This window comes from Podarcis liolepis (genome assembly GCF_965112155.1).
Source record: "Podarcis liolepis genome assembly, chromosome: 3".
In the NCBI taxonomy this organism is placed as follows: Eukaryota; Metazoa; Chordata; class Lepidosauria; order Squamata; family Lacertidae; genus Podarcis; species Podarcis liolepis.
In genome coordinates, this window is record NC_139557.1 from 58,976,767 (window position 1) to 59,000,684 (window position 23,918).

General features: G+C 42.6%; 1 protein-coding gene across 1 annotated transcript; it reads left to right on the forward strand.

Annotated features, from left to right (window-relative positions):
- Positions 1-6,693: 6,693 nt before the first annotated feature.
- On the forward strand, positions 6,694-23,668 carry RNF146 (ring finger protein 146). The gene is made up of 3 exons (XM_083497965.1): positions 6,694-7,227; positions 19,356-19,509; positions 21,916-23,668. Exon 3 carries the CDS (start codon positions 21,917-21,919, stop codon positions 22,964-22,966), a length of 1,050 nt encoding a protein of 349 aa, XP_083354091.1. The 5' UTR covers positions 6,694-7,227; positions 19,356-19,509; position 21,916; the 3' UTR covers positions 22,967-23,668.
- Positions 23,669-23,918: the final 250 nt, after the last annotated feature.

Consider the following 23,918-nt stretch of genomic DNA (forward strand, 5'->3'; position numbering starts at 1 on the left):
GCATAGTCACATCAGATAAAGTGGAAACAAAAGACTTCTAAGTACCGTATTTTTCGCTCTATAAGACACATTTTTCCCCTCTTTAAATCTAAGGGGAAATGTCTGTGTGTCTTATGGAGCGAATGTGTGGTCCCTGGGGCTGGGGGGGGCAGGGGCTTCCCCCGTCAGCCCCCGACCTGCTCTTTGGGGCTGGGGGAAAGCCGAGCTTCCCCCAACACCAGCCCCACAAGCTCGGGGAGCAGCAGGAAGGCTGTGCACAGCCTTTCCGCTGCTCCCCGACTTGCTTTTTGGGGCTGGGGGTGGGGGAAACCCAGGCTTCCCCCGACAGCCCTGACAAGCTCCTGAGCATCTCTGGGGAGCCCGCAGAGCCTCCACAGGGCAGTGAGGAGCCTTCATCCTGCTGCCCTGGGGAGGCTTCGCGCGGCTATCCCTGGCTTTTGCAGGAGGTGGGGGAAGGGACAGAGTGAGGCTCTCTCACTTCCCCCACCTCCCGCAAAAGCCCTCAAGAGCCGCATATTTTTTTCTTGAATCCCCCCCCCCCAAAAAAGTAGGTGCGCCTTATGGTCAGGTGCGCCTTATGGAGTGAAAAATGCGGTAACTTACAAATGGAAGTCGATTAGAATAAAAGGTTGATTCACATGTTAATTCCTATGTAGCAATTTCATCACATCATTTACACATGGGGAGTTGTTGGTGTGAGCCAGCAGTCCCTTAAAATACTGTGTTGCAGTTCTTTGACATCCCTAGTCAGAAGTGACCCTTCTCCCGTGAGCACTAAGACTGGTCCATTCATCATGGTTTGAAGGTTGTTGCTTTACTAATTTATCTCAACTGCATAAGTTGCAGAAGCCAAAAGCAACCTGGGTTGTTAAGTAAACTAAGGTCCATCGTAAACATGGTTGGCCTCCAGGAGTAGCATCCTGTGTCCCCTAGCATGTGGTTCAAGTGTTTGGAGGTGTGCATCATCATCATCATCATTATTTATTTTATTAGTTTATTGAATATATATACCGCCCTATACCTGGAGGTCTCAGGGAAGTTCACAGAACAAAATCAATATATTACTAATTATTATTAATTGCCTACCCTTCAACCTAAGGTCCCACAGCAAGGGAAAACTTAAAAATACATTAAAAACCAGTTGAAAACAAATTACAGTCACAAGAAAAGCCAGTGTCCTAAAAGTATACATTTAAAATGTCAAAGGCCAGGGTAAAGAGGTACATGATGAAGACAGAATTCTACTGTGGCTTTGTGCCCTTGGAACACTACCTTAATCATCATTGGTCATTATTATGCTGACTTAGCATACAAATAGGCTAGGAATATAAGGCAAAATGGATGAACACCCCCACCAGAGAATTAGCTAATTGACAGTGGTCCATTCCTGTCGATGCCAAGTATGAATTATTTATGATATATTAATTTGCTATAGTAAATGCAGAGGGGGGAAGGAATCCTAATTAAGGTTTGGTGTCCCATTGTGTGACATATTGCATATGCATGGATGCACCCTAATTAGTCCCACTGATGTCAGCACAGCAAAGAGATAGAGGGCTTGAGTTCTCCCTGAAAAACACTCTCAGGAGCAGCCACAGATGTTTTTCATTTTTAATTATAACCCTTATAACTGGCAAAACATCATCGTCATGGTTACATACCACACTATTATTTTAAAAACAAGAGCCACTGGAATGTTCAGCAAGTGAAGCAGCCGAAACAGCTTGGGATTCTTACTGTATAATATAATAGTGATTCATTAAAAGAAAAGCTCAGGTGCTTTGCAGTGTTGCTCCTTGATAACATGCTTTGATTGCCCCTCCTGCCATGGCTCTCATGTCACCAGAGAGATGCAAAGTGTTAACTAGCACTCCAGAGACTGAAACTCTGATATTTCCAGACAGAACTTCAGTGTTAATTTTGATAAATGAAAGATTCCTGTCAGCTCTTTTTAGAAACACACAGATTTCTTTGAAGAATGCAAACAGGATTTTTTTAAAAAACAGTTGAATAAGATTGCCTCTCTCTCTCTCATCATCTATCTATCTATCATCTATCTATCTATCATCTATCTATCATCCATCTATATCTATCTATCTATCTATCTATCTATCTATCTATCTATCTATCTATCTATCTATCATCTATCTATCTATCTATCTATCTATCTATCTATCTATCTATCATTGTATCATGCCTCTGAAGCCCCCAGCCACTAAGCCACAGTTGGCAAAAGACGTGATACCAATACAGAAACAACTGTTTGCCATGCTTATTTATAAATAGGGCAGGGACAGAAAACATTATTCAGCCAAGGAGTCAAATGCAAACATTTCCATATGACCAAAAGCCATAGTCTTCCCATAGAATGTCAGAAAAGCCCCCCCCCCTCCAAGCTTTCTATCAACCCTGTGGTCTTGATCAGAGGCCCTTCTCTGATGAATGTGTGGAAGGTGGCCACACAAGAACAGGCCTTTTCAATGTTCTCCCCAGGGAGACACACCTGGAACCTTCCTTGTATGAATTTGGGCGCCCTTTGAATTTACTCAGGCCTTTCATAGAATCATAGAATTGTAGAGTTGGAAGGGTAATCTAGTCCAACACCCTCCAGTGGAGGAATCTCGACTAAAGCATCCATGACTGATCCAAGCACCTTGGTCCACATCCTTGAGCCTTACTAACTGAAACTCATCCAACATAATAGGACTAGACAGTGCTCCGGACACCTCTTGAGATTCATCTGCCATAGCAGTGGAGTCAAGGTCATGGCATATGCAGGTGACAATCCTTATATGTCCCTTGCCTCTGCGGAGGGGAAAGGGTGCCGAAAGCCTAAATCTCAACAGCAAGTGGCCTGACCATGACAAGGGGTTGATGTCAATATAACCCATTTTCAGATCACCCTCTTCCTGCCCAGTTGAGGGGAAAAAATCCCAGAGTGGGGCTAGCCGGTGGCATGCATTCGGCCGGTGACAACTTGGGATAGCCCCATGATCATCATGGCAGCCATGAAGTTCTGAGCCATCCAAGAGCCAGCCTCCTCAGCATGGATGTTGAAGTCCCTTAAACCAGTAGTCTGGGAGTCCTCAACATCATTTCCTACACCAGCTCTGTCAGCTCAGGCAGGGAGATTGCTGGGCAGCAAGGCGGATGGTAAATCAGCAGAATCTCTAATCTGTTGAATTGCCAAATGCCAGGAACACACACTCTAGATTCATCCCACCCCTCCGCCAATGAACTGAAACATGGAATAAATTGAGAACTCTCATTGTGATCTGGAAACCTCACTGTGAACTGACTTTAAGGTCAGTTACAGAGTGTTCTAGAAGCATGAAATTGGGACACTTCATAGTTGACCGGAAAGTGGCCATACTGAAAAGAAACTTCAGAGCGAAATTTGAAAAACAGTAATTAAAAGGTTCAATGTGAATCAATTTTTTAAAAATCACCCTACATGTGTTACTTGGCTTAACAACGTGGGGTTTTTTTGTATGTGAATGGCCTCTGCTAGTAATATAATTATCACTGACTGTAGTTTCTGCATTTCATTCCCTCTGACTTCACTGTTTACAGTCCCGACTCAACCTAACTGTCTCTGTGTGTGTACAGTGGTACCTCGGGTTACGAACTTAATTCGTTTCGGAGGTCCGTTCTTAACCCTTAAGAATTTAACTGTTCTTAACCTGAGATTCGCTTTCGCTAATGGGGCCTCATGCCGCTGCCGTACGATTTCCCTTCTCATCCTGGGGCAAAGTTTGCAACCCAGAGCAACTACTTCTAGGTTAGCGGAGTTTGTAACCTGAAGTGTTTGTAACCTGAAGCATTTGTAACCTGAGATACCACTGTACTTGTGGCTCAGGGCAATATTTCATGCATATTATGTATATGGAAGTTTTTGATGTCTGGTGTCTTACTGTGTTTTAATATGTTGGAAGCTGCCTTGAGTGGCTGGGGAAACCCAGTCAGATGGGTGGCATATGATGATGATGATGATTTCTACCAGTACAGTTTGCTTACTGCTATTTTGTTAGTTAAGTACTGTGTTACATTTGCTTTATAATAGAGAATTTAAAGCACGAATTTTAATGCAATCTTCTTCTCAGAGTTCTTTTTAGAAATATGCTTTTCTACTTTGCATTTATTAATGAAGAACATTAAAAAAAATGCTGCTATTGTCTTTAGACTAAAGAGCGGAAGTAAGGTTAGTAAAGGGTTTCTGTTTGTTATCCTTATGTTAGCTTTTAAATATTCATTATCTTAACAGCACAGCCATATCTTCTACTGAGAGTTGGATGATTGGGACATGATCACATTCAAGTCCCCTTGTCTTGGCATAACACGGGTAATTGCCAGCTTGTGCACTGAGTCAAAAGCTGTGCTGTTCCAGCAGAAGACAATTACACATGTAACTATGGCAGCTGAACCATGAGGCGCAAGGGGAAATATGGGCATGTAGGCCTGATAGAACAGATGCTAGCTTATTTAGCATTTCAAGGTTGGAGTTGTCTCTTGTGCATCCATGTTCTAACAATGGAATACAAGAACACACCAAGGATCCATCAAGCCCAACAGCCTGCATCCAACATGACCAATCAGACATATGTGCAAGATGGAGTAAGTCATATTTTGTGTGGTTAAAACATCAGGTAATCACACTTACGATAAGTATGATTAAGACTACAGTGCTGAAAATATGGCAATGCCAGTGAAATACAGTGGTACCTTGGTTCTCAAACATAATCCATTCTGGAAGTCCATTCAACTACTGTAATGTTCGAAAACCAAGGCAAGGCTTCCAATTGGTGCAGGTGCCCCAGAAACAATAGCCAACAGCGGCATCAGACGTTTGATTTCTGAAAAACATTAAAAAACCAGAACACTTCTGGGTTTTTGGTGTTTGGGAGTCGAAATGTTCAAGTACCAAGGCGTTCGAGAACCAAGGTTCCACTGTACCATAAAGGAAGTGTTGGGCTTGGGCATGTCTACATTATGAAGCCGTTTCCAAAGGAGTAGCTGCATTGGGCTATAATCCTCATCCCAGTTACCTGGGAGTAAACCCAACTGAACTCAGTGGGACTTAGGCAGAGTTAGAAATGTTAGTCTTACAGCAAAAACAACAAAAAGTATTGTGTGGTACTTTACAGACTAACAATTTTTACTATGGAACAAGCTTTCACGGACTATACAGTGTCTGCTTCACCAAATGCATGAGGTGTAATCCTCAGTTGCAGGGATGTAACATAGTTGCAAGGGTGCAGGGAGTTCTTTGCAGTGGGGTCAGGAGGAAATGAAAATGCAAAAAGAATAGATGGGAATGGTTTAATTAGGTAGAGAATGTATGCAAAATAAGCACAGCACAGTGGTACCTCGGGTTACATACGCTGCAGGTTACATACGCTTCAGGTTACAGACTCTGCTAACCAAGAAATAGTACCTCGGGTTAAGAACTTTGATTCAGGATGAGAACAGAAATCACGCAGCGGCCGCGCAGCAGCAACGGGAGGCCCCATTAGCTAAAGTGGTACCTCAGGTTAAGAACAGTTTCAGGTTAAGAACGAACCTTGGGAACGTATTAAGTACTTCACCCGAGGTACCACTGTAGCTATTTACATCAGCACATTTTGGGAAATGAGACAGTGCAGAATCTGCTGGATCTCATCTGGCCTTGATGCTATCTTGTGACAGGACTGATGATCCAGATGGGCGGGGTATAAATGATGATGATGATGATGATGATGATGATGCCTCTTTGTTGCAGCAGCCTGGGGACTGGTGTAGTAAAAAGCTTTCTCCTCTCTCCCATATTTTCTGCCCTGGCTGGTGGGGCTATGGATGCTGTGAGGGGGCTATGCTGCTCTGCCCCACTGCTGCTAACCAGGAGTTATGCTTGCATCCTTGGAGTTTAACTTATCCTTGACGTTTAACTTATGGATGAATTGCAAATGTACAGTTTTAGGCTCGAGTCTCCCAGTGGCATTCCTTTGTTCCTATTTTCAGGTAGGTAGCCGTGTTGGTCTGACGCAGTCGAAATAAATAAATAAAAAATCTTCAGATACAGTACAGTGGTACCTCGGGTTACATACACTTCAGGTTACATACACTTCAGGTTACAGACTCCACTAACCCAGAAATAGTGCTTCAGGTTAAGAACTTTGCTTCAGGATAAGAACAGAAATCGTGCTCCAGCAGCACGGCGGCAGCAGGAGGCCCCTTTAGCTAAAGTGGTGCTTCAGGTTAAGAACAGTTTCAGATTAAGAACGGACCTCCGGAACGAATTAAGTACTTAACCCGAGGTACCACTGTACACTGAAACAGAAGTCACCAGACTCAATTGACTGCATCAGACCAACATGGCAACCTACCTGAATCTATTTACCATACCCATTTAGTCCATCACCCATCTACTATCCTTCTGAGGAAAACCCCACTCCACCCTCTCACTATATATAAGGGTCTGGTGACTTCTGTTTCAGTGTATCTGAAGAAGTGTGCATGCACACGAAAGCTTACACCCAGAACAAACTTAGTTGGTTTCTAAGGTGCTACTGGACAATTTTGTTATTTATATTTATTTCGACTTTGTTCCTATTGCGATTGTTGCTGTTATTATTATTATTATTACAGCGTGACCTGGCGGACTGAAATGTTCCCCTACTGGCTTAGGGTTATATTGCCACTGATTTCTCCTGCCAGGCTTGAGGCTCTAGCGAAACCCTCTCTCACCCGCCACACAACACAGCTGCATCCTGGGGCTCCCACACACTCTGTATATACAGAGCCGGTGACTGTCCTACTTCCTCACCCGCTCACTCATCAAAGGAGGGAAGTGACCTGCGCGGCCTCATCCGCAAGGGGCGCTAGAGCGCCCACACCAACCCGCGAGCCCCATCCCTCCCTTTCCGTTCCGGCCGCGCATCTCAGCCTTGGCTCCTCCCACCTCCGGCGCCGCTTCTACGCCCCTCCCTCCTTGCGTGCTGACGTCTCCGGAGCTCGAGCGCCTGCTCGCTGCCCCTCACGCAGAGGGAGGGAGGGGGGCGGCGGCGGCGGCGCAGAGCAGTCTCTAATCGCCAGGCAGAGAGAGAGAGAGGAAGGCAGACGACGGCCGGCAGGAGGAGGAGGCAGAGGAGGAGGCGGGAGCAGAGAGGCGACGGCAACGACGCTGCTTCTTCGGCTTCAACCGCCTGCGGAGGGATCAGGCACAGCGGGGAGGCGACTCCCGTGAGGGAGGTGAGTGCGCGAGTGAACGCTGCCCTTCGGGGGATGATGGAGGAGTCGGCGCTGTCGGCTCTATTGTGTCCGGGGCCTTCTTCGCTCGCCCCCCCCCCAGCGCCAAATCCCCGCCTCTCCGCGGCCGCTTCGCTTCTTCCGGGCAGCGGCAGACCCGAACAAAGGCCCCGTGTCGTCGTTGTCCGCGCGCCCCGAGTGCACGAGCCGGCCTCTTTTTTTGGGGGGGGGGGGGAGAGGAGGTTCGCTCGTCAGCCCTCCCTCTGGGTCACCTATTGGCCCCGGCCTCTCGTCTCCCTCTCCCCTCGGATAGTCACTTGTTTGGGGAGCCATTAGCTCCCTCCCTCCAGCCCCCGACACGCGCAGCCACACTGGGGAGGTGCGTGGGGTATCCTCCTCCTCCTTTTTTAATAGTGTTATGGGGAGGGGGGTGTTTCTCCGCCTGACCATCCTTGCTGTCAACTGCGCATTTATTTCCTAGAGATGTTTTTCTTCCTCTCTCATACATAGCCTCAGTCGCTGTTGCTGCTGTTGTTTTTCCTGGAGGTGGGGGGAAGCGTAAAACAAAAAACCGACTCCCTCCCCCTCCAGGCAGAATTTGGGGAAAGGCTGTCGTACTTGATACCCGTAATAATAATAATAATAATAATAATAATAATAATAATGTGCGATGACAACTTCTTGTTGGGCCGATTGTTGTTTACCGTGGAAAGCTCTCTTCCAGGATATTAAATACTGGTTGGTGGAAAGAGATATTGTTCCACTTGTGCTTTTCCTCTCAAATGAAGGGGGGGGGGGTTGTATGAAAAAACACACACTGCCCTGGCTCTCCCGTTGCTGCGCCACCTTTGAGGGGAGGGGACTAGAACAAAGAGCCACATGATACCATCGCTTGATACAATTGACAGCAGCTGATATTCAGGAACTGTCATTGTGAGGGGTAAAATAATCCGTATGAATATGATATTGTTATAAACTGAGAGAACGGCTGTAGTTGAAAAGCAGTACACAAATGCTTTTAAATGACCGTGTCATTTGTATGCTTTTAATTTTACTTTTTTTTCAAAATGTTTTTCAGTTAAGAGAAAATGAGATGCTTGGCTAAACATATGTATCTGGCCATGGGGCCTATTGGTAATTGTTTCTAATTTGAAAGGACTGCAGTTGGAAAACTTTACATTTAAGTACTGTAGTAGCTGCTGCATAGGGTATCAAAATCTAACCTTGTTTACGTATTTTTCTCGCAACCACATTTTTTTTTGTATTGAGATCAAATTGTTTCCTGCTTGGCAGGGGGTTGGACTCGATGGCCCTTGTGGTCTATTCCAACTCTATGATTCTATTCTATGAAGCTAGCTCAATTTGAAATAGTTCAAAATATGTAATTTTCAGGTAACATAGCCACAGCTTTTGGAACAAGAGGTTTGAAGTTTTAAAAAAGTGAAATGATACAGTTTGCTGGACAAATTACTTAGGCCATAGCTTTTTTAATGTTGATGGATGTAATTGGAGGTGTACTCATTGACAATGTGAGTATGTAAAGGTGCTTCATAAGTCCTAGAAGTATTAAATACTAAATGAAGAGAGGACTATCCTGACCTGGAAATCATTGAATGTGGTTCATTGTAGCCCATAAGAGATGGCTGAAAACATCAGAGGTGCCCTGATCCAGGTAACTGTAGATACAGTATGCTGCTTCATGTCCATTGCTGCCCTTTGCACTGCACTCAACACAGCTCAGTTGAATGCAGTAATGCATGTTAGCCCACAGGTGCTGGCCCATAACTAGATTTGTACCATTTCACCCTTCATCTTTTGCACCTCAGAACAGTAGACATGCAAGTGGAAGCTCAATAACACTAGCTTTGGATTGAGAATATTGGTTTGATAGTTCATGTCCTGATCCTAAATTTATATTGTTAACATGAAAACATGGCCTCATGTTAGGGGTACTGTATCTAGCTTTTTCTTTCAGCCTTTCTCAATGACTTTACAAGACTCCTGATAATATTTTCAATGCTTTTTCTTTACTTAAAGTTAAATTGCAATGAGATAACATGGATAGAAAGCACCCAGAAGTACTTTGCTTCCATGATTCACAACTCTGAAATCTGACAACTAAGTGCTTTTAATGCTGCTCTTTATAGCAGTCAGTTTGAGTCTTGCTGTTTCCTCTGTGTATAAATGGGAGGTGAAAATAAGTTCCTGGTCTACTTTGTAACAAACACAGGAGATTGCTTCTGTGCTGAATCTGGAATACTATTGGGAATAGATAGTAAGGAGATCTTATATTTGAACAGCAGCAAATTGGGTAATCTAGGCCAGAATAATAATTATATGCAGTGTGCCTATTAGGGTGCTTTAATGTGCTTTATACATAGTTTTTTTGGTGTGTTTTTTACCAGACGTAAGATGGGCTTCTATGTTTTCGCTTTGTTCATATTTGATCTAGATGGCAGAGTCCAAATGAAGAACAACACAACAACAGACACATGGGTTAAAATCTGGTGGCCACTGAGAATACATGGTCAGAACCAAAAAACATTTAAGAACTTCCGTAAGCAGCACAATAAAGTGAATTGAAATAGAACCAGTATTTTCCCATTGGAACACATCACAGTAGGATATATTCTGTATCTGAATTTAGAATTGAACATTCTGGGTCTGTAATCAGTTTCTGCTGAAATGAGAGGGCAAATTGCTTTTGCTCCTACTAAGTAATAAATTGATTTGACTGTGATTGTTGAAATTTATTCTGTTTTAGAGAAATGCCATAGCATGTTTTTCCTGATGCCTCTTGGTCCACAAGGCCTTTCAGTTGCACATGTTCCATCAATTTAGTCTTTTTAAAAAATAGGGCACATTATTTTTAAGCTTTTTAGAAATTTGAGATGAGATACCCAATGATATTCAGCTTTAGAACTGTGGCTGCATATGGGAAATCAGGTTGGTATCAAGGAATATCAACTCAAAATATATGCAAATAAATTTATTGTGTATAAAAAGATGAACACACATATCCTTATGAAAGATAGTTTTTTAAAAATAATTACCTACAACCCTACTAAAGGGTAAAGGGACCCCTGACCATTAGGTCCAGTCGTGGCTGACTCTGGGTTTGCGGCGCTCATCTCGCTTTATTTGCCAAGGGAGCCGGCATACAGCTTCCGGGTCATGTGGTCAGCATGACTAAGCCACTTCTGGCAAACCAGAGCAGTGCACGGAAACGCTGTTTACCTTCCCACCGGAGTGGTACCTATTTATCTATTTGCACTTTGACATGCTTTCGAACTGCTAGGTTGGCAGGAGCAGGGACCGAGCAACGGGAGCTCACCCTGTCGCGGGGATTTGAACTGCCAACCTTCCGATCGGCAAGTCCTAGGCTCTGTGGTTTAACTCACAGCACCACCTACATATCCAAAGGAAACAGTCATTTATCAAATGCAGATGTGCAAACAACTCCTGGTATCTTATGCATTCTTTCCTGAGAAAAGTGATAGCATGTTTTTATTAATGCCTATTGGTCTGTAAGTGCTTAGACTGGAGCATAGGGTAGATGGGAGCATCCTATATGAGTATAGTGCCTCATATTGGGGGACTTAATGGCAGTGATATTAGACAGTAGTAATTTCAAGAGAGAGAGACTCTAATCTCAGGGATTTCACTGGGTCCACTAGCTGTATGCCAGTGCCCTTGATCTAGAGAAGCTGGCAAATATCAGAGTGAGCACCTGAGTGCAGGTCCTATTCGCACTGCACTGTTTTCAGTGGGATGTTAATCCTCTCCCTATAATAAACTTTTGTAGGAAAGCAATTACAGATGCCAGTTTTCACTTGTATGACATAGAAGTCATAGTTTGGAAGGAAAACTAATGAATAGACAAAATGTCCAGGTTGGCATAAGCTATTTTCCAGAAGTGCTGCTGGCTGTCATTGTGCAGTACCTCTTATGAACCATGGCACATATATTTGCAAAAAGTTTGTCAAGCTGTAAGATTGGGGGTGTTTTAAGAATGGCTGATGTAATATATTATTATTTATTATTTATTGCCAAAGTTCATGGACTCCCAAAAAAGTTTCATGACACCACAAATCATACACATGTCCAGAATAGTGTCCTTTTGACGTGGCAATGAATTGTGTCTTTTCCAGCAATTTGGGTGCAAGACACTATCAAAAGTATCACTTTATCATATAACAGACAAAATATGTAAACAGGAGCTGGAGTTGTGCACTCCACAATAAGGAGACTGTTTCCTACAATATGACATAAAATAAACTTTGAGAGTCTCATTGAGAATTGTTTCCAGGAGATGTTACTTTGTTCTCTCTATTTCAGCAATTATTGGCATTATTATAAGCACAAGGAACTTTAAAAACTTTGATTCACCTCAAGTGGTACAGGAGAGTGTCTTCTACAAGATGACTTAAAATATGTCAAAATATATAGAATATAGTCAAAATATGTAGAAGAGAATAAGGAACTGGGGGCTGTGTACCCCATAATATATTTGTCCTATATAAGTATAAAACATACTCAATATATATGTCCTGTATAAGGTGGCATAGATTCTAATAGGCTTCATATTGGGCACAATATGTTTTCTAGTGTATGGGTTCACACCAATAACTACAAAAGGGGTATAAACTAACTCAAGATGGTTTGAGTGTATTTTTGGGGGTGGTCCATGGATTGTTGTGGGAGTGCTTACTCCACCCCACCCCTGTTCCTTGCTACAATCTCCAGGACATTTGAGTGTATTATTTGAGGTGGCATAAAGCTTTTTGTAGGATAACCCCCCCACACCCGTTCTTCCTTTTTCATATTTTGGCTATTATTGACCTTTGATGTGTTTAGCATCCAGAGTTTTAGTCCAGATACAGTTCACTGCTGTGTTATAGAGGTCAGCGTTCTCAATCTGTTTGATTTCTAGTGGCCCACAGACCCACCCCCTTGCTTATTTTCTATGTATTTCGGCATGGGGTGTGTCCAAATGAAGAATTGGCCAGGAGTCAATATAGTTCTATCTCATTAAGGTCACCTCGCCTGGAGGTGTGAATATATGATTTGTGGTGACCTAAAGCTTATTTTGGGGTGCATGCCCTCAGTTTCTTGTTCTCATCTACATACAGTATTTTGGCAATGCCTTATGTCATCATAATTTAATTTAATAGGCTATTTTAGAACTCCTCCCCCACAAGCATATTCAATGTACATCCCATTGAAAGCAATTTAATGTGGAAGATAAGTCACATAAAGATGTGTGTTTTGAAATGTGTCTGAATTATGCACATACAAGCATCTTGCTCATACTTGTCTCCTCCAGATTGTGGAAGTGGCTGTGTTTTCGTGGATATGGTATTTTATACTTGATAGATGTGGCATTGTGATTCGACATGGCTGTGGCCAAGTAGTAGAAGTATACGATTGTGCCCAACCTAGCTATGTTGATGGTTCTTAGATGTGATGGTGTCTTGACTATCTTCCATACTGTTTTCAGTGTAGTGCCTTGACTTTAGATCTAAGAGAATTACTTTAGTTGAAGTTCATCTGCCAACACATTTTTTTCTGTGAAATTTCAAATGAGCTACACAGTCATATTTGGTTTTTCTGTGTCAACTGGGGAAGGGAAACTTTGGGGTTCTAGGAAGAACTTTTGTTCTGTACAGCAGCTCACTTGACAATAAGGGATTACATTCCCAAGGTTACTAGCTAAGATGCTTTTGTTGCATTTATATAGCACCATTCTAGTTTTCAGCCTTCTTATTTCTCTCTTCCTGACCTATTTTATTGCTCATTTGTGCCCCTTTCATGCCTTAATAGATGAATAGCTTACCTTTTCTGGGTGTCACCAAATGACCTAGGAACTGCAGAAAAGTAACTCCCAACTTACGTGCGTTTAACTTGTGCACATTCAGCTTTTTGCACTTGACAAAAATTTTTTTTAAGGGGGCAGGCATCTGGGAATGAAGACTTTGGGAATCCCACTCGCCATTGAACCCAATGTGTTTTGACTATATGTGATTTTCATTTTATGCACTGTCCCTAGAATGTAACCCCAGCAATAAGTTGAGATTCACCTGTATCTAATACACCTCTTCCTCTGTGTCCTACACTTTCTTGGTGGTTAATCCCTATTTGTCAACCCCTCTATCCTGACAATCTCCAAGACTGAGAATGTTCAGATGTGCCGTAAGACTTTCCTGATTTAACCTGTGTTTAGTGAGTGGAAGTAAATAAGCAGTGGTCCACAAAATAAAGCACACAGTTCCTTTATACAAAGATAGATGAACATGTAATTGAAGTATTTTAATCTTGCTAGGACAGTTTGTTAGTACTGGATCTTCAGTGCATCATAGGTTAAATGCAGTGATTGAGTGAAATCATTTTCTAAACTTGCCTTTAAAACATTTATAGCCTTTAAAAATATCATTACTTCAATCTTATAATTATACTGTGGTCCGTTTCCTAAAGATAATTACATGTTTATTTCAATAAAAACCCACTTTCTTAACTCTATGATAAATCTTTAATTTTTTATCTCCTCTTTTAATTATTCATCCATCTTCCTTCCATTCTGTCCATTGGAGGCTGGTTTATCCTTGCAGGTGGAAAACATTTTGACTTTCAAGTAGCATGCACTTATGATTCAAAGGCTGTTCCACTGCAACATTTTTCAGAACAAATTTGTTCTGTCTGATAGGCAACTTATGAGGTTGTTGGTGGTTAATGGTATTAACCTTGATGTACAACGTAAGGCCAAGTGGACTGGTTTTATTTCTCCTGGGGGAATTCCAAATGCCATTTGTTTGCAACCTTTTCCTGTGCTTTTTGGGGAAACAAGGCCTGCAAGTATGTATCAAAATTCGAGACGGGAGAATGACTATATGTACCTTGTTTCTTCCTGAATTTAGAAGCATGTTACAGAGTTTATGACAGTTTTTCTAGCCTCATACAGCCACCAGTTACATTGCAGAGCACCTGAGGCACATTTACCATATGAATTTCTGGGAGAATGAAAAGCTAGTATGCTTCTGAAGCAGAACACTGGAAGAAGGGGATAGGGATCAGGGATGAGAAAGAAATGGAGCAAAACAAGACAGTGAATAAAGGCAGAACTGAGACCTGGTTGAGAAGAATAGGGCCTTCAGCAAGACAGTACTGTTACATTAGATCTGGGAGTGCAGGAACCTGCAGTGTTGCAGATAATGAACAGTTGTGGGATACAGAAAAAGGGGTTAGATACTGGGGACAAGAGAGTGCACTATGAGGAGTTCAGACAGATCTGTGTGGATGCAGAGAGGAGAGCCCACTGTGAGGTGCAGAGAGAAATGGGAAGTTGTATGATAGATTAAAAAACATACGGAGTTACAATTTTAACTTAAAATATTTTTTTACTGTTAACATAGCACCTGGCTCTCATGAGTTAGTAGAAATCTAAAAGTGGCACTCCAAGTGAATTGTGTGTCTCTGCCCTAAAGTAATGTTTTAAAAAGAAAAATCACATGACACCTGTCTGCCTGGTTATAGCCTTTTTATTTTTTTAAAAAGGGAAAAGGTTGTGAAACAATTACATGCAGCACACAAGGGACTTCAGTGCAGAGGTTATTACTCAAAAGTTTTAATTGGAAGTTCAGCCAAAATCTTCCCAAAGCTCTTTTACAATTCTGTACATTACCATAACCTCTCTGCAGGACTTGTCGATTTCTTGACTTTATTTAGCTGTATTCATATGAGATGAATTTAATGTATGCAGTAAAATTTCACTTAAATAGTTCTGCTTAGGCAATTGAAAGTTCTGCAGCCTCAAGTTCAATAAAAAGTGCCTTTCAGTGTAACCTCTCTAGCAGAAAATGAAATGTAATGCATCTTGGTTAGATAGCCGTCTAGACATTGTGTTTTAAAACTCTAACTGCACAGGACTGGTAAATGCTGTGAAGCAGAACCTTTCAGTTTGGGGTGAGTTTGAGGTTTGCCATGAGAGAAGTCTAAATATGATGAGGAGAAAGGAGAGCATTGTATTAGGTTAAGTGGTAGGATTTGAATTTTGGGTGCCTTTGCCCTGGAACCTGCAGACCTCAAAATATCCTGCCCTAATAGTCCAATAGAATATTCAAGAAATAATATGATGGCTTTTGACGTTCAACAGACTGGTTCCCCAGGCTTCCAGTGGACTAACATATTCTAGAGCAGCTTACTTTAATTGCCAGCATGAATTGATTGATTTTTATTTTATTTAGCAAAATTAATTGTATACTGCTTGATCGTTTTATTTTTGTAAACCACTTAGCAGTTCTACTGGCAAACATCAAAACTGTCAAGAAAATACAAAGTTAAATCAGGTACTTTTAAAAATTCAAAATGGAAATAAAATAAGCGGTTAAGCAATAAAAATAGATTAAAACACATGTCAGTTCTACATATCTGGATAGGCTTGTCTGAAGAGAAATGTTTTTAGCTGGTACTGAGAAGAGTAAAGTGAAGCCTCCTGCCTGATGTCAATAGGCAGGGAGTTTCAAAGTGCAGGTGCTGCTAAACCTAAAGACTGATTTCTTACAAGTGCAGAATGAATGTTTTGTGATGTTAGTCCTGCAGATCAAAGTGGTCAGGTAGATATATAGGGTAAGTCGATCGCTCAGGTAAACTCGTCCCAAGCTATTATATATGCTAATAGTAACACCTTGAAACTTGCCTGGTAACAAACAGAGAAGCAGTGCAGATCTCTGAGCAAGGGTATTATATGTTGACAATGTCTCTCTTCTGCCAGCAACTTTACTGCATCATTCAGCACTAACTGCATTTTCCAGTTCAAGCTCAAGGGAAGACCCACATTGAGTGCATTGCAGTAATCCAGTTTTGAAGTTACTAATGCTTGAACTGGGACGCAGGTGGCACTGTGGGTTAAACCACAGAGCCTAGGACTTGCCAATCAGAAGGTCGGCAGTTCAAATCCCCGCGACAGGGTGAGCTCCCGTTGCTTGGTCCCTGCTCCTGCCAACCTAGCAGTTCAAAATAGAATAGAATAGAATAGAATAGATTCTTTATTGTCATTACACAAGTGCAACATTGCACAAAGTGCAACGAAATTGGATGCCATCCCTTAAAACAACAAAAGCAAAACAACAACAACAACCAAACAAACCACATTCCAGCCACACCCACACCACACCCATCAAACTCCCAGGTCACACTATCGAGTTACAGCATTCAAAAAGGCCACAGCTCTTGGATAGAAACTGTTTTTCAGTCTATTTGTCTTTGACTTGATGTTTCTATATCTCCTGCCAGAAGGCAGTAGTGCAAACAGACCGTGTCCCGGGTGAGATGAATCCTGCAGGATGTTATTTGCTTTCCTAAGACAACGGGAACCGTACAGTTCTTCCAAAGATGGGAGAGGATGACCAATAATCCTTTGGGCTGTGGTTATGACCTTCTGGAGCACCTTCCTCTCCCTAGCTGTACAACTGGAGAACCAAGCACAAATACAGTATGTAAGAATGCTCTCTATGGAGCCTCGGTAGAAGGACACCAGCAGTCTCTCACTCAGATTGTTCTTCTTTAAAAGTCTGAGGAAATAAATTCTCTGCTGGGCCTTCTTCACCAGAGCAGTGGTATGTGCGCTCCAAGTCATGCCCTGATCGATAGCTACTCCCAAAAACCTGAATTCCGCCACCCTCTCCACCCGTTCCCCGTTGATATACAAGGGCTGAATGTCCGCCTTTTTTTCCCTGTAATCCACCACCAATTCCTTGGTCTTAGCCGTATTAAGAGCCAGATTGTTCTCTCCACACCAAACACAGAGCCGCTCCACCTCGTCCCGATAGGCGGACTCATCCCCTCCTGAAATGAGCCCTACCACCGTAGTGTCATCAGCAAACTTGATGATTTTGTTGCTGGAATAGATGGCTGTACAGTCATACGTATAGAGAGTGTAGAGCAGGGGACTCAACACACAACCCTGTGGTGAGCCGGTGTTAAGGCTAAGGGCTGTGGACATGTGTGACCCTACTCTAACCCTCTGGGAACGTTCTGACAAAAAATCCAAAACCCAGAGACAGGTGGAGTTGGAGAGTCCAATCGCCTCTAGCTTGGACACCAGTCTATGGGGGAGGATAGTGTTAAAAGCAGAGCTAAAATCCACAAACAGCAGCCTCACATAACTCCCCGGCTGCTCCAGATGGGACAGAGCAGCATGGAGAGTGGTATTGATGGCGTCTTCTGTGGATCTATTTGCTCTGTATGCAAACTGGTAGTTGTCAAAAGTTGATGGAAGACAGGAAATAATGTGACGGCGCACCAGTTTCTCAAAACACTTCATGATGATTGGAGTCAGTGCAACTGGTCTATAGTCATTCAAACTACTGATTGTGGATTTTTTAGGCAGAGGGACAATAGTTGACGACTTCAGGCAGGGTGGGACAATAGACTGGTGTAAGGACTTATTGTAGATCTTAGTAAAGACCCTCGCCAGCTGATCCGCACAGCCCTTCAACACCTTTCCAGTGATGCCATCAGGTCCAGCCGCCTTCCTCGGATTCGCCATCCTCAAAACCTGTCTCACCTCATGTTCCTCTACCGTGAATGAGGGGCCCCTATGGGCTGGTGGCTGTAATACCGGCGTCTCAGGTGGCTCCTTCTCGAAGCGAGCAAAGAAGAGGTTAAGCTCCTCTGCCAGCAAGGGGTCACCGTCGACAGCACCAAGGTTAGGTTTGTAGTTGGTAATATGCTGAATCCCCTGCCACATCTGTCTTGTGTTGTTGCTCCTTAAATTATCCTCAATCCTCAGCCTATAATCCAATTTTGCCCGTCGAATACCCCTCCTCAAGTTTGCTCTTGCTACACTGTAAAGCTGCACCTCGCCTGACCTGAAAGCCCTGTTCCTTTCCCACAACAGGCACTGGACCTCTCTATTCATCCAGGGTTTCTGATTGGGGTAAAACCGGATGGATTTATTTACTGTGACAGTGTCTGTGCAGTGATTGATATAGCACAGAACTGCCGCCGTGTGCATGTCAAAGTGCAAGTAGATAAATAGGTATCGCTCCAGCGGGAAGGTAAACGGCGTTTCCGTGCACTGCTCTCATTTGCCAGAAGCGGCTTAGTCATGCTGGCCACATGACCCAGAAGCTGTACGCCGGCTCCCTCGGCCAATAAAGCGAGATGAGCGCTGCAACCCCAGAGTCAGTCACGACTGGACCTAATGGTCATGGGCCCCTTTACCTTTACCTTAATGCTTGAACTACTATGGAAAAGTTCTCCCTGGCTGTAGGTGTTGTACAGGCTGCAGTTGGTAAAGGGCACTTCTAGCCACTTAAGTTGCCTGGACCTCCAGTAACAAAGAAAGATCCAGACTGCAAACCTGTTGCATATAAAGATGTCCAGAGCTGATCAGTTTCTCAGACACGAGAACCACTCACCTACACAGTCTCTTTGATCTCAAAACTGTTTGCTACTTTGATCTTAAAATGACTTAAGAGAACATATCTATGAAATAAAAGAAAATGCTTCAGATGTAATAACTGAGTAACTGAGTTCACTGTGGAAGAACCTCCAGCTGGAAGGCTATTGGCTTAACTGAAACTTTTGCCATTGCCTCCTCTGCTCCCAGAACCAATTCCATTCACATCTGTTCTGTCTCATTGAAGCAGCAGGAGAGGCAAGACGGTGTACGTAATGCCATCCATTGAACTGACTGGGACCAGCTGCCATTTGGCTCCTTCTCTCCCAGAACTGTTTTGTTCACTGATTCTGACATCCTTGTCTATGGCACAGTGGGTCAGTGTGGCTAGCTGCTAGCCACAATGTTGGCAGATACAGGCCACTCAGAGATGGCTGTGGGCAGGATTGCAAGGGGTTGGTCTAGATGACCCTTGGGGTCTCCTTCGGCTCTACAATAAAATAGCTGATTACTAAATTTGCTTATATTCATCCCCATCTCTTTTTGTACTTGTATTGTAAGCCACTATTATCATTGTGTGTTATCATGGCTAGTTGGACAGAAAGCTGCTATTTATAAATATAGTTCATATTTATAGTTCATAAATATATTTGTATTGTATTTATAGTTCATAAATATAAACAATTGGTTACTCTTAAGTCTGATAGCTCTTTATTTTCTCCTTAACTTGCAGTGGGACGCTGACATTGCCCATGTCCAGAAAGCAGCATGCAAGAAGAATAAGTTGTTAACTGGGAAACAAGGCACTTAGCTCTGATTAGATACATATAAAGATGGTTTAATTTTGCAATATGTTCCAAGAAGAGTGATAAGAAGAAAAAAAGAAGGTAAGGTCAATGTGATGTAGATCTTGTATGTGTCCAAGTATGGAGTTGGCATTTCAAATGTGACTTGTACTTGATACGGTAAACTACAAGTGCATGGTAAAAATTCATCCCCTCTCAGTCATCAAGCTAGAGAGAGGTTAAAACTAGCTGTTTTGTCAGTAGGTGGCTGAGGAACTCTGAGAACCTTGGCTGCCCACTGCCAAAACAAGCTCCATTCTTTTGTTCTGTTTTCAGGTGGGAAGGGTGGGCTGGCTTTTGAAAATGAGCAGCTGAGGTATTTGGAGTAAGTGGGCAGGCCAGTACTGTAGAAGCCGCTTCTGCCTTGCTACAGCTGTATGCTAGAGAGGGAAAGGGATTGTCCCTGGTCATCTGTGAAGATGCTGTGTGAGGTTGGGGTCTAAAGCTGCAATCCTTAAAAGTTCTTCCTTTGCACTAAGCACTACTGAATGCAGGGATTTACTTCTGAGTAAATTCATAAGAAGGTGGTAAAGGGGAGTAGGTAAGGAATGTTTAACTGTGTTTCTGGTGCATTTTTTTAAAACTTATTTTGGTTTTCTATACACTACTCCAATATTTTAAAATGTGAGCCATCTTATAAATCTTTAAAATAAATAAATGTTTCTGGCAATCTCATGTTTTTGTTTGATTACAGGGGCCAGCCTAAACTTGTTGAACTCTGTTCCCTTGCTAAACAAATGCTTTTGTACTGTTAATGGGTATTATGAGGCTCTCAATGCATGCTGTCACTTTTTAATTGTGGAATTACTCAGGTGTTTTGTTAAATAAATACAGTAGACTTGGGCTAAAATCTTTATTCAAATATATTTCTGGCCTTGTGTTTGTGAAATGCAAACACATAATCAAGATTTAGGACCCAGATCCTATGACTTAACTGTGTCCAATTTTTTGATGTGTGATATTGTGCTGTGCCATATGCAAAAAGTAGGGAGTCAAGACTGACCAAGGCCAAACACTCTTTTGTACAGATTGTGATGGGTTCATTAATTCTTTGACAAAAAGCCATGACATTTGTTCACTTCACTGTCATCTCAGCAAAAATTGCAAGGAGCATGATTAACACTTGTTTTATTTATACACATATGCAGAATATACAATCTACTGAATGTAAGCAACATGCTGCAAACAAATAAAATGCCTACAAGAATAAAAAGTTGCAGTAATACAGATGTTATAAACTCCTTGGATGGGGAGTATGGGGAAATAAGGAGATCTGTGCTTATAGCACTGAAAATACATTAAATTGGGCGCCAGGCAGGCCCATCTGGGGAAGGAATTCAAGTAAATAAAATGCAATAAGAAGAAGGTCATTTCTCTACTTGCCATTTACCTGAGATGGCAGGGTAACTAGAGAAGACTTTTGGTGCATGGGCAGGTTGATGCAGAAGCATGTTCTTTCAAGTATTCAGGTCTCAACCTCTGTAGGGCTTTAAGGTTAAGCACCAGTGCAGTAAATTGGCTCTACAAACAGACCAGTAGCCAGTAGAGATCTTTAAGCACAGACAAGATATGATCCCAACAACGAGTCCTGGTTAGTACCAAAAACAGCTGCTAAGATACTAATGGCAGCTTCTGAGCAGAAAGCCCCTGAACAAGGTACTGTAGTAGTATAGCAAAATTACTGTAGGGGCTGCATCTGACATAGCTGGTGGAAGGTACTCTATACCATACTGGCCCTGCATTGATTAAGATGGATCTGTGGGCACCCCTATCCAGAACAGATGACACATAGGAACTACTACCACCATTTACATATTCTCAGTTTATTCATCATCATCATCCAGGGTCGGTCCCCCCCCCCCCCGTGATCTCAAGTATCAGTTTTAAACTTCATTGCCTAACTTCAATCAGAGGCGAGAGAGCTGCATGTTTCATGCAGATAATGAGGGACCAGATAGGACCCTATAGTGTAAATTCCTAGGGCTTAGCAGTAGTCACCCAGCACAATGTTCCATAAGTTCCACAATGTTACTTAACTAAGCACTAGCAGTGGTGATCAGAGGCAAAGTAGTTATGGAGGACAGCTATCTTGGTGTTGAAACGTTAATATGCAATTTTGTTTCACCCTTTCTCTAGTGTGGTACTGTAAACTATCATATTTGCATCCTGTCTTTTATATAGATTAGGTTGCTCATTTACTTCATTCTTGTAGAGTGAGCTTCATGTGCAGGCAGCAGCTTGAACCCAGATCTTCCAGCCCATATTTTCTGCAGCACACCGATTGTCATTGTAGATTGATATTTTGTTTTGTCTGTGTATGATGCTGTTCATGTACATTTTTGTAGCTTTTTTCAGTTGTTATAAACTGTTTAGGATAAAGTCCTGTGGTTAAGCAAAGTAGGCTAACAGTAGGTCCTGCCAAATTATGATACTTTTGTTGTTCCCTAGGATGGCCGGTTGCGGTGAGATCGATCACTCAATCAACATGCTTCCCACGAACAAGAAGACAAATGAATCATGTTCCGGTGCAGCACCATCTCTCATGGTCCCTGAATGTGCTATCTGTCTGCAAACATGTGTCCACCCTGTGAGTCTGCCTTGTAAACATGTCTTCTGTTATCTGTGTGTGAAAGGAGCTTCCTGGCTGGGAAAGAGATGTGCACTCTGTCGTCAGGAGATCCCGGAGGACTTTCTTGATAAGCCAACCTTACTGTCACCTGAGGAACTCAAAGCAGCCAGTAGAGGCAATGGGGATTATGCCTGGTACTATGAAGGCAGAAATGGATGGTGGCAGTATGATGAACGTACCAGTAGGGAGCTGGAAGATGCCTTTTCCAAAGGTAAAAAGAGCACTGAAATGTTAATTGCTGGGTTCTTGTATGTGGCAGATCTTGAGAACATGGTTCAGTATAGGCGAAATGAGCATGGACGTCGCAGGAAAATAAAACGGGACATAATAGATATTCCAAAGAAGGGAGTGGCTGGGCTTAGGTTGGACTGTGACTCTAATGCTATCAATCTAGCAAGAGAGAGCTCTGCTGATGGTGCAGACAGCACACCAGCTCTAGGAGCTGCTGCTGGGCAGCCTCTAGCAACTGCTTCTGTTAGACCCCTTCCTTCACTAGATGGTCAACCGACAAGCCCTGCAACGCCATCACCTGATGCAAGCACTCTAGAGAACTCTTTTGCCAACTTGCAAATAAATGGAGACAGTATGGTTGAAAGGAGCCATAGGGGTGAGGGAGAGGAAGACCATGAATCATCGTCTTCTGGTAGGGTGCCAGTTATTGACACCTCCATTGAGGAAACAGAATCGGATGCTAGCAGCGATAGTGAGGATGTGTCTGCCCAACTTCAGTTGCCTGTATCCTCTGCTCAGCAGAGACATCTGAATGCAAGTCAGCCAGCCTTGGATAGACCAGTGGTGGGGAGTGGGGTGGGAAGCACCAGTGTAAGGTCTAGAAGGCCTGATGGACAGTGCACAGTAACTGAAGTTTAAATCTAGAGCCATGTTTTGAAAACTCAGTCTTGTATATGTACATTTTGTCTGTATTGGCATTGCATTCCAGCCTAGCAATGTATTCAAAGTGTTTCAGGGTGGGAGGAGGGGAAAGGGAAAACCAAGCCTGGTCCTTGAACTTGTAAGAAAATCTCTTAATGTGTCTTGGCTGGAAGATTCAATGTTTGAAGAAAAATAACAAAACCCTGGGGTGTGTTAATGGTTTGACAGCTACTTAGCAATACCCAGTTTCGTAAATGTCTCACGTTTTATTTTGTAGTATATGCTCATCCCCAGTAAAACCCAGTCCCCCTTTTTGACCAGTGTATATTCACTGTACAACTTGGATATGTCATCATTCTTCATTGCATTAAGTATCTTTACTATCTTCATGGATTGATTGATGTATGGAAGGAAAACTAAAGCGAACTGGAAATGAACAAGAATTGGGGGTATGAACCAGATGCTTAATTTTAACATAAAGTAGGTGTGACTTCTAAAGTTCAGATGTTTTACTAAACAAAGAGCAATCATCTTCCTGAATGAAATGTAAAATAACTTCTGTTGCAGAGTTTTACTTGTAAACACTTCATGGTGTCTTCATCGGCTCTTCCGTCTAGTCCCTGTAGCTTGTTTGTTTTCTTGTTCCGTCTGGTTTTTGTTACAAAATTTATAATTTAATAAACTACATTTTATCAACCACCTGAGCTCTGTTTCCACATGGGTCTGCACCCATGTCATCTTGAAGTTAGTTATCAGAGGAGGAGTGGACACTGCCTTTGGTTAATTGTAGGACTTTGTGTGCTGAAAATCAACATGAAACACAATGTGCTGAAGATTACACAGTTCTTGAAAAAGATGGTATAATATATGGCTCTATAAAAACCCATTCATTTCTCCTGCCTTGCCTAATCTGCCACGATAGGGAATCTGCAGAAATTTGTAATGTAGT